Source organism: Oncorhynchus nerka, linkage group LG4, assembly GCF_034236695.1.
Source record: "Oncorhynchus nerka isolate Pitt River linkage group LG4, Oner_Uvic_2.0, whole genome shotgun sequence".
NCBI classification, from domain to species: domain Eukaryota; kingdom Metazoa; phylum Chordata; class Actinopteri; order Salmoniformes; family Salmonidae; genus Oncorhynchus; species Oncorhynchus nerka.
The window spans coordinates 39781299-39797430 of record NC_088399.1 but is presented as its reverse complement, the minus strand read 5'-3'; the positions used below and the strand labels follow the sequence as shown (position 1 = coordinate 39797430).

Here is a 16132-nt window from a genome sequence, read left to right as displayed (position 1 = left end):
ACATAAGAAGCACAGAAGAAAAGGATCATAGTCCTGACAGTGGCAGAACTTCAGAGACATAAGAAGCACAGAAGAAAAGGATCATAGTCCTGACAGTGGCAGAACTTCAGAGACATAAGAAGCACAGAAGAAAAGGATCATAGTCCTGACAGTGGCAGAACTTCAGAGACATAAGAAGCACAGAAGAAAATGATCATAGTCCTGACAGTGGCAGAACTTCAGAGACATAAGAAGCACAGAGTAAATGAGTTTTATGGGCTGCAAAACTGCACAAGCCTTTACTTGAGGACATAACCAGCCCAACAAGTGACTAATGTACAGACCGATAAAGTACACATTATTACCTACTACCAGGGTATTATGATGGCGCCAAAGGGGGGCTGCGGTCTTAACGCCTGCTATGCCCTCAGACGAACAATCAAACAGGCAAAGCTTCAAAACAGGACTAAGATCGAATCGTACTATACCGGCTCCGACGCTCGTCGGATGTGGCAAGGCTTGCAAACTATTACAGACAACAAAGGGAAGCACAGCCAAGAGCTGCCCAGTGACACAAGCCTACCAGACGAGCTAAACTACTTCTAATCTCGCTTTGAGGCAAGGAACACTGAAACATGCATGAGAGCATCAGCTGTTCCGGACGACTGTGATAAAGCTCTGGGCAGCCAATGTGATTAAGACCTTCAAACAGGTCAACATTCACAAGGCCAGAATGATTACCAGGATGTGTACTCTGAGCAGGCGCTGACCAACTGGCAAGTGTCTTCAGGGACATTCTCAGCATCTCCCTGTCTGAGTCTAATACCAATATGTTTCAAGCAGACCACCATAGTCCCTATGCCCATGAACACTAAGGTAACCTGCCTAAGTGACTATAATAAGTGCAATAAATGCAACTCGTAGCACTCACGTCGGTAGCCATGAAATGCTATGAAAGGCTGGTCATGGCTCACATCAACACAATTATCCCAGAAACCCTAGATCCACTCCAATTTGCATACCGCCCAACAGATGATGCAATCTAATGCACTCCACACTGCCCTTTCACAGCTGAAGAAAGAAACACCTATATGAGAATGCTATTCATTGACTACAGCTCAGCGTCCTACACCATAGTGCCCTCAAAGCTCATAACTAAGCTAAGGACCCTGGGACTAAACACATCCCTCTGCAACTGGATCCTGGACTTCCTGACGGGCCGCCACCAGGTGGTAAGGGTAGGTAACACATCCGCAACGCTGATCCTCAACACGGGGGCCCCTCAGCTCCCTCCTGTTCACTCATGACTGCATGGCCAGGCACGGCCAGACTCCAATAACATCATTAAGTTTGCCGATGACAACAGTGGTAGGCCTGATCACCGACAAGACAGGCTATAGGGAGGAGGTCAGAGACCGGACTGTTTGGTGCAAGGACAACAACCTTTCCCTCAACGAGATCAAGACAAAGGCGATGATTGTGAACTGAAGGAAAAGGAGGACCGAGGACGCCCCCATTCTCATCGACGGGGTGTCCACATCACAAACAAACTAACATGGTCCAAGCACACCAAGACAGTCATGAAGAGGGCATGACAAAACATATTCCCCCTCAGGAGACTGAAAAGATTTGGCATGGGTCCTCAGATCCTCAAAAGGTTTTACAGCTGCACTTTCGAGAGCATCCTGATGAGTTGCATCACTGCCTGGTATGGCAACTGCTCAGTCTCCGACCTCAAGGCACTTCAGAGGGTAATGCGTACGGCCCAGTACATCAACGGGGCAAAGCTTCCTGCCATCCAGGACCTCTATACCAGGCGGTGTCAGAGGAAGGCCCTAAAAATTGTCAAAGACTCCAGCCACTCTAGTATTAGATTGTTCTCTGCTACCGCACGGCAAGCAGTACCGGAGCGCCAAGTCTAGATCCAAGAGGCTTCTAAATAGCTTCTACCCCCAAGCCATAAGACTCCTGAACAGCTATTCAAATGGCTACCCAGGCTATTTGCATTGCCCCCCCCCCTCCGGAACATTGCTGCTACTCTCTGTTATCTATACATAGTCACTGCAATAACTCTACCTATGTACATATTACCTCGACACCGTGCCCCCGCACCGGTACCTCCTGTATATAGCCCCACTATTGTTATTTACTGCTGGCTCTTTAATTATTTGTTATTCTTCTCTTGCTTTTTTCCCTAGGTATTTTATTAAAACTATTGTTGGGCTTGTAAGTAAGCATTTCAATGTAAGGTCTACACCTGTTGTATTCGGCCCATGTAACAAATACAACTTGATTTGATGCCGCTGGTCTATTAGAGCAGAGCTCCCACTCCCTCCCTGTGCCCGGATGGGCCATGATCCTTTAGAGACACTGGACATTAAAGAGAACCGAACACAAAAGGCCAGGGCTTCAAAGGCAGATGAAACCAAACCCTTTTCCTGGTGAATGAATGGGATCAATTGTACAAAGAACCCAGACAAACACACAGCCTCACCTCCCCTACCTTCAAAGGCCTGCCCTTAAACACCTGAAAGTAGCCCAAGCACCTCCCACAGTTTTAACTTTGAAGCTACCAATCTGAAGTGTTTTAGGCACGCCGACGCCAATAGTGGCAACATTAAGGGACAGGGATGTCGAAAGTGACGTACAAATTACATAACTGTTCCCTCTCAGTGTAGAGAGACGAGAGTGGCTGCATCCAAGAGGCTCACTACTCAACCTGCTGGCATTTCAGCCAATCGATATCATGTCTGGTGACGTACGTTAAAGCACAGGTCATTGGAAAATCTACTACTGTATAAATCATTATTGTGCCTTATGTCTGTCACATCTTCCAATGCAACAACAAAAACAGACCTACAACATTTCAGCATCGTACCTTTAGGTACTGTAACTGTAAAAGTTATTTGACCATGTACTGTATAGAAGCAACAAATACATTTTAAAGAGAGCCTATTATATAAAAGAGATAGCTATGGGCCCAATCGAAAAATGGTGATCTATATGACATTTTACCGAAAGGCAACTCAAAGCGCGTGTCTAACAGAACCCGGTGGGGAGTTGGGTTCTTGGTGCCGTAAATCTCATCAGCCTTCATCAGAACCTCAGCGTCCAGGAAGGTCCACTCCCCTAAGCCCTCCTGAAGGAAGAGGAAGACAAGGTCAGAGGTCGTAAACAAACCAGATTAAACCAACCGGGCGGTGAACTAGTGCCCAGACATATGTGTACATGGTTTCAACATTTGAGCTGGATGTCTGATGTAATTGTGTGTGTACGTTTGGATGCATGTATGCGTTCTGTGTTCCTCACCTCCTCTGACTGGCGGATGCTTTTGAGGGGGATCCAGGCAGTCCCCAGCATGGTGTCCCAGATAAGGCCTTTGTTCCACACCTCCACGATGAGCCCCAGGTCCAGACGGTTGATCTCACTGGAGAAACAGAGGATGGGAATGAAGGAGATTGGGTCATAATCAACACTCATTTGATAAAGTTTGATAGACAGAAATTGGTATTAAGAGAGACAAAGTGATTGAGCCCATAGGTAACAATGTAAACTGTAAATATTCGAAAGGATGGTTGCATTTGTTATGTAGTGAGTCACATCCATTCAAATGGAAACGTCGAAGTAACTATGACAACAGAAAATAGGATAAGTACTACTGTCTGGCCTGCTGCTCATCGACTACGTGGTCTTTGTTTACGCATCATGTCAGACGTTGTGATGCATTCAGTCCTTTATTAGCCATTCAAATGGAAGCAAAGCCTGCTAACAATAAAAGAGCATCTCCTTTGAAAGAGACTATTGCTCGTGATGTATCGATCTCATTTGCATACTGGCATCGACCGTGGTTGACAACTTAATGTGGCAAACACAATAGAAAGATGAAAGATAATTATCAAAAGTGCACTGCCCTAAGTAACAGTGGCAGTAAGAGTGAGCCCAGGTGCAAACAAAGATATTGTAACCACTCACACTTAAAAAGATGCACCAAATGACGACAACACTATTACCCTAATGAGAAAACCATTCACTGTCAATCTCTTAGGCTCTTACGTGGCCACAGTGAATGCAAACATGATCAACCAGGTACTTGTATAAACTTGCTTATGGTCATAAAGTAATTGGTCATACCAATATACTTTTAGAAAACAAATACAAACAGTGAGAAGACAATTTTGCACATTTTAAAATAGTAAACAGACTCAATCACACACTGAATTCACTTTGAGCTCTTTTTCTGCAGCATAGAAACAAACTAAAGAACCCACGGCACAGACTGATTTCTGTGAAAGCAGCATCCAGAAATCCATTCATGTTTCATTTGAGCTTCCCATTGTCTGTGGAGTGAGATGGGAATGAACCACAGGACCCCACCCCAACAGGCTTCGGGAAACAATGCTGGAAAATACTGCATTTATAATTTACCCCCATTACTTTCTCTAAACACTAAAAAAGCAGGGATAGGACAGAATAATGATTAATTGATGGGTTGGCATAGAAACAGATGGTTCTTTTGAGGCCTCATTCAAGCACAGAAACATTAAGGCTCTCCTCCATGTCACTTCCTGGAGCACCCAGTCACGGAAACAGTGAGAAATCCTTCCATTACCACAAATCGTCAAAAACAACACCATCACAGTCAGTGTAAACATAAGCCCCAGCCCAAATGAGACAATTCAATGTAGGCTCTTAACATCACATACTGTAGGCTTGGCTCCTAACTCTGTTGTATTTGTAAACCTAAAGAACATTAAGAACAATAGGATTATAATGACTGAGCTGCATAGCAGAGGAGCTATGGAAAAAGCCCTACCTAGAGATAAGGCGAGTGTGGGATGTAAGATATACATATCGATCCACAGATGTCACTACACACCTGTTTTCTGTAACCTCTGGTGGCCCGAGCATGTCTCTAGGTGGGGATGGCCATTCAAATCATCTACATTTTCTCACAAGGAAGGTGTGGTCTGGACTCCAGTCTCGCTCTGGCTAATAGAAACAGAAGCCTGGCCTGACAAACCATAAGACCCATTGGCAATCTGCTATGTCATTAAGAAGACCAACGTGCAGCCATCCACTAAAGTATTCGGAGTCAATTATATAGAATGTGATCGATATCAATTAGCGAAGCTGTTCCATAAAGGTTGACCCACAGAACTAATAGGCTACAGCTTTCTGGCAAGAAAACACATCACTGAAGAAGGAAGAAATCGAGCTGAGCCAGTTTTCAGATAACAGTAAACTTGTGTATTTTCCAACACACACTAGATATCATTTTTAACATGCCAATGCCATTAGCTAGCGCTTCAATTGCTCACCTCAGCTAGACCATACACTGTCATGTTCATTGGCATAGGACTTGTAGTTTGTGCTAAACATGATTTACATACAGGAGTAACAGGTGGTGCTCGTCAAGGGGCCTGAGCTGAATGTTTGATGGCAACACTGTTGAGTGATGTGCTAAGCTATCGTATTGTGTTTCATAAATAGTACTAAGGCAGAGCATTTACACGCCGCAACATCCTTGTGAAAGTTCTGGAAAAATAAACAGAACGATGACCACACACACAAAGAGTAAATCTACAGTTACAACATAACAGCCTACAATCAGAACACTAAAATGAGGAGATGAGATGATTAACAATAAGTGAACAGCTGCGAGAACCGGTTAGCTACCTTTCTCGAAACAACAACCCACCTGGTAGTCAACAAATGGGGACAAAACTGGAAATCCCTGACTGTGACCTACTGCCACGTATTACTGTCTGAAAATCATAAACCTAAAGTGTAGCTACAGAGCATTACCACCAGCGGCAGGCTAGCTTTCCTGCTCTCACCTGTCTGTAGGGTAGAGCACTCGGGTGATTGCATCTAGGCTACCCTGGGGTGGCAGGGTAGCCTAGTGGTGAGAGCGTTGGACTAGTAACCGAAAGGGTGCAAGTTCGAATCCCCGAGCTGACACGGTACAAATCTGTCGTTCTGCCCCTGAACATGCAGTTAACCCACTCTTCCTAGGCCGTCATTGAAAATAAGAATTTGTTCTTAACTGACTTGCCTAGTAAAATAAAGGTAAAATTTTAAAAAAAATATTAAATCTGCTGCATAAAAGGTGTTTGTGACTGAGCATGGAGGACATACTGTCACAAAGTCTGTTGAGCTCAGAGCCATAGAGCCTCCCTTTATCTTCACTCTGTGCTCCTCATCGACCAAAACAAACCTGATGTTACACGATTCCGTTAACACTGTATGAAAACCGCGACACTTACAGGGCCCTCACAGACTGTTCTATACTCCACACAAACAGGTGTGTTGTGGCCTATATACGACAGTGTGTGAGTGCAGGAAGAGCAGTCTAAGTGTGTGGTCACTGGTCACTTACAACATGAAGTCCTGCTCCCAGCATGGCTGGTCCCCTCGCACGGTGATGGTGGTGCTCTTGACATTCTGAACCTTCAGAGTCACATATGAATTGAACTTGTCTGTAATACAAAGAGATGAAAGGAGGTTAAAAGCCTGCACGATGACATAAGGTCATGGAGGGGACTCCTATACACGGAAGAAAAATATAACCCGCAACGTGTAAAGTGTTGGTCCCATATTTCACGAGCTGATAAGATTGCACAAATTTGTTTACATCCTTTTTAGTGAGCATTTCTCATTTGCCAAGATAATCCATCCACCTGACAGGTGTGCCATATCAATAAGTTGATTGCACAGCTTGATCATTACACAGGTGCACCTTGTGCTGTTGACATTAAAAAAGGGCATTAATAAATGTGCAGTTTGTCACACAACACCACAGATATCTCAAGTTGAGAGTGTACAATTGGCATACTGATTGTAGGAATGTCCACCACAGCTGTTGCCAGATAATTGAATGCTATCGCCACCTCCAACGTTGCTTTAGAGCAGTGGTTCCCAAACTTTTTATAGTCTCAAACCCCTTCAAACATTCAACCTCCAGCTGCGTAACCCCTCAAGCACCAGGGTCAGCGCACTCTCAAATGTCTTTTGCCATCATTATAAGCCTGCTACACACACACACAAACATAATAATTAGTGCGTTTGTGTCACAACCCAGCTCCTGGGAAGTGACAAAGAGCTCTTATAGGACCAAGGCACAAATAATAATTAAGCTCTTTATTTAACCATCTTACATATAAAACCGTATTTGTTCATCAAAAATTGTGAATAACTCACAACAGTTTAATGAGAAGGGTGTGCTTGAAAGGATGCACATAACTCTGCAATGTTGGTTTGTATTGGAGAGTCTTAGTCTTAAATCATTTCACACAGTGAGTGCCTGTATTTAGTTGTTTTCATGCTAGTGAGTGCCGAGAATTCACTCTTACATAGGTACGTGGTTGCAAAGGGCATCAGTGTCTTAACAGCGCGATTTGCAAAGGCAGGATACTCTGAGCGCAGCCCAATCCAGAAATCTGGCGGTGGCGTCTGATTAAATCAACTTTTCACAGGACCGCTTGTTGCAATTTGACGAGGCTCTTGTTCAGATATTGGTAAGTGGACTGGTTGCAGGGCATGAAAGGGATAATGAATCCAGTTGTTTGTGTCAGTCATCCATTTCAGGAAAGTACCTGCGTAATTGCATACCCAGGTCACTCAGGTTCACATTTTACATTGTCCGTAAGCTTGAGTTCATTTGCACACACAAAAAAGTCACACAGTGATGGAAAGACCTGTGTGTTGTCTTTGTTAATGCAGACAGAAAAGAGCTCCAACTTCTTAATCATAGCCTCAATGTTGTCCCTCACGTTGAATATAGTTGGAGAGTTCATTCAGTGAGAATTTTTAAAAATAATACTTTTATCATCCAGTCATGTGAGAAACTCATCACCACACAAGCAGTCAGACAAGTGAAAATTACGGTCAGTAAAAAATTGAAACACGTGGCAATACTTCGCCTCTTGATAACCAGCGCACTTCTCTCTGTTGTAAAAGCGTTACATGGTCGCTTCGCATATCATTGCATAGTGCAGAAAATACACGAGGGAGCCTTGCTTTACCATTTTCACTGTAGTGTCCAAAACGTCTTTCAAGCTGTCAGGCATTCCTTTGGCAGCAAGAGCCTCTGTGTACCCAAGTGGCGTTGGGAGCAACTGCTTGCATGAACGTTACCACTCCACTATGTTTTCCTGTCATGGCTTTTGCTCCATCAGTACAGATACCAACACATCTTGACCACCAAAGTCCATTTGATGTCACAAAGGTGCCCAGTACTTTAAAAATATCCACCTCTGTTGTCCTAGTTTTTGAGCAAACGGAATGAGCAGCAGCTACGTTAGGCTACATACAGACCGTTAGTGGAACTCCCACGAGAGAGTAATTGTTCATGTGATTGGATGTTAATTATTTGACTAGGCTACCTTTATTTGATATTGTGTTATTTTGTTGAACAGTAGATGGTTTAATTTCATTTTTGGCAGTGAAACGAGGCTACTCAGGCAAGAAAAAAAACCTCACTCAAATGTATAACCCCGTTGGAAAATCGAAATGGACTGTTTGAAAATGGTAAATCACATTTTTATTTGGCGTAACCCCGACGGCATTGTCACATACTTCTGGGTGGGAGTAGCCATTTTAGAACATTTGGCAGTATGTCCAACAGGCCTCAGAACCGAAGCCCATGTGTATGGGCGAGCAGTTTGCTGAGAGTCCCATGGTGGTGGTGGGGTTATGGTATGGGCAGGCAGAAGCTACAGACAACGAACACAATAGAATTTTATCAATGCAATTTGAATGGACAGAGATACCGTGACAAGATCCTGAGGCCCATTGTCATACCATTCATCTGCCACCATCCCCTCATGTTTCAGCATGATAATGCACAGCCCCATGTCAAAAAAAATCTGTACACAATTCCTGGAAGCTGAATATGTCCCAGTTATTCCATGGTCTGCATACTCACCAGACATGTCACCCAAATGAGCTTGTTTGGGATGCTCTGTATCAACATATACTGCAGCGTGTTCCAGTACCCGCCAATATCCTGCAACTTCACACAGCCATTAAAGAGTGGGAGAAGTCTCCACAGGCCACAATCAACAGCCTGATCAACTTTATGCGAAAGAGATGTCACGCTCCATGATGCAAATGGTGGTATATTTTTGTTCAGTACACAATACTGATACAGTATTTATCCCCACCACATAATTAGGATAGGGTTGTCATGCTGGAAGTACCTCTGTAATTGTGGGAGGGGACAAAAGAGAAAGATACCATTGAGTCAAACATATTACTGTGTACATGTAGGAGACAAAGTCTCCATATTACTTTGTCTTTATATGACATAGGCAGTAATCTGCAGGACATCAAATTATTTTCCAGACAAGAATCATACAGCTTCTGTATGTAGGTCAGAAAACAAAAACATGGTGGCAGACGTGGCCATGATGGGATGCAACATGGATAGTAACATGATTGACCATAGATCAGACTTCGGGCCTGTACAGTAGCAGTAAAGCTAGCTTGGCCAACAGCTTCACTTAGTCTTTGTGCGACTGACGGTTGGCAACATTAGTGAGAGACCAAGGAGATAAGTCTGTTTCCCCTCCCCGCCCCCACACCCTGCACCCAGCACCGACCCTGCTAATCTCACTACAGAGTCAGACACCGTCAGGGTGGCAGCAAAATATAGCCTAGCCATTCTCTCCCCAGGAAGATCCGATTCCCTCACTGCAGAGCAGCCTCCCGAACATAGCTCTGGGAATGATCACCACTTCACCTCGGATACTGAAACAAGCCAGTACATAAGACTACATGATGCAGAGACAGTCGGTATACTTGTGACCTGCTTCTACAGCAGAAAAGGTCACGGTCATCAATCATACTATGAAGTTAAAGACTAAGGTTAAAATACCATTGATTCATAAACATATTGAAAAAGGCAGCACTGAAGCAGGTAGTTTCATTTAATAAAACAATGATTGGCAAACTATTTCATATTTACTGTAGGTTATTATACACTGACTGTAGAAAACATTAGGAACATGTTAAATAAACTTCAGTGTAGATGAAGGGGATGAGACAGGTTAAAGAAGATGTTTAAGCCTTGAGACATGGGTTGTGCATGTATGCGATTCAGAGGGTGAATGGGCAACACAAAATATTTAAGTGCCTTTGAGTGTGTCAAGAACTGCAACACTGCTGGGTTTTCCACGCTCAACAGTCTCCCTTGTATATCAAGAACGGTCCACCACCCAAAGGACTTCCAGCCAACTTGACAACTGTGGGAAGTATTGGAGTCAACATGGGCCAGCATCCCTATGGAACACTTGACACCTTGTGTTCCATGCCCAAAGACCTTTAGGGGTGCAACTCAATATTAGGATGGTGTTCCTAATGTTGTATACACTTAGCGTATAGTACAGTATACTATGTTGTGTACCAAATCTAAATCATTGGTAGAGAAGACGATCTCCATCTTGATTGTTATTGAAATGTATGAAGGCCACAACATTAAACACATTCCACTTTAGTAATGTAAACAGAAGTTGGCTGGCCCTTCAGTCTGAAGTTGCATTGGTAACTCCCTCTATCCCTCCAGCATCACTGACATGGAGAGAGGGATGACAGGAGGAGGGTAGATCAGGATGAGCCCATCCCAGTGGCCCTGGCTGTAGTGTACAGCTTTACACAGCCAGTGCTCACCCTCAACGTCAGCATAACATAACTTTGTTGGTTGGTTTCTCCCAAAAAGGGAGCCAGCAGCGGTTTGCAGCGGCGCCAGCCCAGGGGAGATTAGAGCCCGTGTGACATAACCACCACTTTTCATTTCCTGCGCCAGTTTGCGAGAGCGGGCGGGCCCGAAACGTGCCTGCTGACGCACTCTGCTAGCTACCAGCCCCCGCGCCCTCCCATAGTGCTGTTGGTTCTGCTTGACCCACAGCCTGGGGCAGAGGGGAGGGGCCAGGATTAGAAACAGTCAACTAAACTATCAGATACAGTGGTAGTGGTACCGTAACACAGCTACACAAACACGCCAGCACCAAAGCGCTCAGTCTATGGATTTGAATGTCGTCCAACAAACCAGTAGACAATTATATACAACACTCAGGAAAATGACCCGTTTTCCAAGAGCGGTGATCTCCGACAGACACGCATTCACGCAAACCCACCTTTATACAAGTCTATCGACCTGGGAAAATATACATGTAACCAGATTAGTTTTAGACTGGTTAAATCACATCCCAATGCCTCTCCACCGGTTTCCAAGGTGACAAAAATAAACATGTATTATGCCATGGACACAAGCTCAACAAAACTGGATTCAAATCATTAGAACAGGTATAGAATGAGACTGTATAGGGCAACAACGTCATCCATGCACGGACCACATTCTACAGAGAAGGAAACAATGCATTAACACTAATGGCATATCACCTGTTAGCCCCAGAGGACTCACTAGAAACATAACCAGGCGAATTAACAGCAGCAGGGTTTGACATTCAGGTACATTTGCCAGTGCCAACAAAGCTACTGGTCCGAAAGAAAATAATAATGTCTCGAGAAAGCGAACGTTGCGCACGTAATTTAAATGTTCTTAATTAGTCTATAGCCAATAATGACATACCCTGCGAACACAATTAATTCCAATTTGACAATATCATATTTACATTGATTGTTTGGAGGGAAGAAATACAACCATTCGCAATCTCAAAAAGGGTGTTATTGTTTGCGATTCACTCCACAGGCCCTATGAAAATCAGTTCAACCCTTTTCCTGGTATTATTTTCCAGGTTAACGAGTTGTCCTAGGCTTTTCAGGTTCACTCTTAAATCACACTTTTTTTAAATAGAAAAACTTTAAAAAATGGGATGTTCTAAATCCACAACAATGCTTCAACCACATCAGGAGACCACTTAAGGTCTGGAAACAACACTTTACATTTTTTTTTATATATACTTATACACACACATCCAGTGCATTCGGAAAGTATTCAGACTCCTTGACTTTTTCCACATTGTTACGTTCCAGCCTTATTCTAAAATGGATAAAATTGTTTTCCCTCAATCTACACACAACAATGATAAAGCGAAAACAGGTTTAGAGAAACATTATCAAATGTATTAAAAATAACAAATACCTTATTTACATAAGTATTCAGACTCTGCTATGAGACTCAAAATTGAGCTCAGGTGTATCATGTTTCCATTGATCATCCTTGAGATGTTTCTACAACTTGTAGTTTACCTGTGGTAAATTAAATTGATTGGACATGATTTGGAAAGGCAAATACCTGTCTATACAAGATCCCACATTTGACATTGCATGTCAAAGCAAAAACATATTCTTAAAAATGGAAGAAGTTCGGAACCACCAAGACTCTTCCTAAAGCTGGCCGCCTGGCCAAACTGAGCAATCGGGGGAGAAGGGCCTTGGTCATGGAGGTGACCAAGAACCCAATGGTCACTCTGACAGAGCCCCAAAGTTCCTCTGTGGAGATGGGAGAACCTTCCAGAAGGACAACCATCTGGGCAGTACTCCACCAATCAGGCCATTATGGTAGAGTGGCCAGACGGAAGCCACTCCGCAGTAAAAGGCACATGACAGCCCGCTTGGAGTTACCCAAAAGGCACCAAAAAAAACACTTGTCATTATGGGGTATTGTGGGTAGATTAAAAAAAGGGAGGGGGGGGAACAATTTAATCAATTTCAGATTAAGGCTGCAACGTAACAAAATGTGGAAAAAGTCAAGGCTTCTGAATACACTGTATATATATAGAAAACCGGTCAAAAGTTTAGACACCTAATTCAAGGTTGTTTTCTTTTCTTGTTTTTTTCACTCTTTTATACATAGAATAATTGTTGAGACAGGAATGCTTTTCCAAAAGTCTTGAAGGAGTTCCCACATTTGCTGAGCACTTGTTGGCTGCTTCTCCTTCACTCTGCGATCTAAGTCATCCCAAATCATCTCAATTGGGTTGAGGTTGAGGTCAAATATTCCTTACAGCTTGGAGGTGTGTTGGGTCAATGTCCTGTTGAAAACAAATGATAGTGGGACTAAGCACAAACCAGATGGGATGGCGTATCGCTGCAGAATGCTGTGGTAGCCATGCTGGTTAAGCGTGCCTTGAATTCCTAATAAATCAGACAAATCAAATCAAATTGTATTTGTCACATACACATGGTTAGCAGATGTTAATGCGAGTGTAGCGAAATGCTTGTGCTTCTAGTTCCGACAATGCAGTGATAACCAACAAGTAATCTAACTAACAATTCCAAAACTACTGTCTTATACACAGTGTAAGGGGATAAGGAATATGTACATAAGGATATATGAATGAGTGATGGTACAGAGCAGCATAGGCAAGATACAGTAGATGGTATCGAATACAGTATATACATATGAGATGAGTATGTAGACAAAGTAAACAAAGTGGCATAGTTAAAGTGGCTAGTGACATAAGAATGCAGTCGATGATCTAGAGTACAGTATATACATATGCATATGAGATGAATAATGTAGGGTAAGTAACATTATATAAGGTAGCATTGTTTAAAGTGGCTAGTGATATATTTACATAATTTCCCATCAATTCCCATTATTAAAGTGGCTGGAGTTGGGTCAGTGTCAATGACAGTGTGTTGGCAGCAGCCACTCAATGTTAGTGGTGGCTGTTTAACAGTCTGATGGCCTTGAGATAGAAGCTGTTTTTCAGTCTCTCGGTCCCAGCTTTGATGCACCTGTACTGACCTCGCCTTCTGGATGATAGCGGGGTGAACAGGCAGTGGTTCGGGTGGTTGATGTCCTTGATGATCTTTATGGCCTTCCTGTAACATCGGGTGGTGTAGGTGTCCTGGAGGGCAGGTAGTTTGCCCCCGGTGATGCGTTGTGCAGACCTCACTACCCTCTGGAGAGCCTTACGGTTGAGGGCGGAACAGTTGCCGTACCAGGCGGTGATACAGCCCGCCAGGATGCTCTCGATTGTGCATCTGTAGAAGTTCGTGAGTGCTTTTGGTGACAAGCCGAATTTCTTCAGCCTCCTGAGGTTGAAGAGGCGCTGCTGCGCCTTCTTCACGACGCTGTCTGTGTGAGTGGACCAATTCAGTTTGTCTGTGATGTGTATGCCGAGGAACTTAAAACTTGCTACCCTCTCCACTACTGATCCATCGATGTGGATAGGGGGGTGTTCCCTCTGCTGTTTCCTGAAGTCCACAATCATCTCCTTAGTTTTGTTGACGTTGAGTGTGAGGTTATTTTCCTGACACCACACTCCGAGGGCCCTCACCTCCTCCCTGTAGGCCGTCTCGTCGTTGTTGGTAATCAAGCCTACCACTTTTGTGTCGTCCGCAAACTTGATGATTGAGTTGGAGGCGTGCATGGCCACGCAGTCGTGGGTGAACAGGGAGTACAGGAGAGGGCTCAGAACGCACCCTTGTGGGGCCCCCGTGTTGAGGATCAGCGGGGAGGAGATGTTGTTGCCTACCCTCACCACCTGGGGGCGGCCCGTCAGGAAGTCCAGTACCCAGTTGCACAGGGCGGGGTCGAGACCCAGGGTCTCGAGCTTGATGACGAGCTTGGAGGGTACTATGGTGTTGAATGCCGAGCTGTAGTCGATGAACAGCATTCTCACATAGGTATTCCTCTTGTCCAGGTGGGTTAGGGCAGTGTGCAGTGTGGTTGAGATTGCATCGTCTGTGGACCTATTTGGGCGGTAAGCAAATTGGAGTGGGTCTAGGGTGTCAGGTAGGGTGGAGGTGATATGGTCCTTGACTAGTCTCTCAAAGCACTTCATGATGACGGAAGTGAGTGCTACGGGGCGGTAGTCGTTTAGCTCAGTTACCTTAGCTTTCTTGGGAACAGGAACAATGGTGGCCCTCTTGAAGCATGTGGGAACAGCAGACTGGTATAGGGATTGATTGAATATGTCCGTAAACACACCGGCCAGCTGGTCTGCGCATGCTCTGAGGGCGCGGCTGGGGATGCCGTCTGGGCCTGCAGCCTTGCGAGGGTTAACACGTTTAAATGTCTTACTCACCTCGGCTGCAGTGAAGGAGAGACCGCATGTTTTCGTTGCAGGCCGTGTCAGTGGCACTGTATTGTCCTCAAAGCGGGCAAAAAGTTATTTAGTCTGCCTGGGAGCAAGACATCCTGGTCCGTGACTGGGCTGGGTTTCTTCTTGTAGTCCGTGATTGACTGTAGACCCTGCCACATGCCTCTTGTGTCTGAGCCATTGAATTGAGATTCCACTTTGTCTCTGTACTGACGCTTAGCTTGTTTAATAGCCTTGCGGAGGGAATAGCTGCATTGTTTATATTCGGACATATTACCAGACACCTTGCCCTGATTAAAAGCAGTGGTTCGCGCTTTCAGTTTCACGCGAATGCTGCCATCAATCCACGGTTTCTGGTTTGGGAATGTTTTTATCGTTGCTATGGGAACGACATCTTCGACGCACGTTCTAATGAACTCGCACACCGAATCAGCGTATTCGTCAATATTTCCATCTGACGCAATACGAAACATGTCCCAGTCCACGTGATGGAAGCAGTCTTGGAGTGTGGAGTCAGCTTGGTCTGACCAGCGTTGGACAGACCTCAGCGTGGGAGCCTCTTGTTTTAGTTTCTGCCTGTAGGCAGGGATCAGCAAAATGGAGTCGTGGTCAGCTTTTCCGAAAGGGGGGCGGGGCAGGGCCTTATATGCGTCGCGGAAGTTAATGCGCCGCGGAAGTTAGAGTAACAATGATCCAAGGTTTTACCACCCCTGGTTGCGCAATCGATATGCTGGTAAAATTTAGGGAGTCTTGTTTTCAGATTAGCTTTGTTAAAATCCCCAGCTACAATGAATGCAGCCTCCGGATAAATGGTTTCCAGTTTGCAAAGAGTTAAATAAAGTTTGTTCAGAGCCATCGATGTGTCTGCTTGGGGGGGGATATATACGGCTGTGATTATAATCGAGGAGAATTCTCTTGGAAGATAATGCGGTCTACATTTGATTGTGAGGAATTCTAAATCAGGTGAACAGAAGGATTTGAGTTCCTGTATGTTTCCTTCATCACACCATGTCTCGTTAGTCATGAGGCATACGCCCCCGCCACTCTTCTTACCAGAAAGATGTTTGTTTCTGTCGGCGCGATGCGTGGAGAAACCCGTTGGCTGAACCGCATCGGATAGCGTCTTCCCAGTAAGCCAT

The 16132-nt window shown here is 44.5% G+C and overlaps 1 protein-coding gene across 5 annotated transcripts in view; it reads right to left on the bottom strand.

Moving 5' to 3' along the window:
• unc13bb (unc-13 homolog Bb (C. elegans)) overlaps positions 1-16132 on the bottom strand; it is a 108333-nt gene that overhangs the window by 65444 nt on the left and 26757 nt on the right. For all 5 annotated transcript variants that reach the window (XM_065017508.1, XM_065017509.1, XM_029653260.2 and 2 more), the window contains exons 3-5: positions 6359-6458; positions 3289-3406; positions 2995-3118 (exon numbers count right to left, since the gene is read on the bottom strand). In XM_065017508.1, the coding sequence (XP_064873580.1) occupies positions 2995-3118; positions 3289-3406; positions 6359-6458 (342 nt within the window). The remainder of the gene's footprint in view (positions 1-2994; positions 3119-3288; positions 3407-6358; positions 6459-16132) is intronic.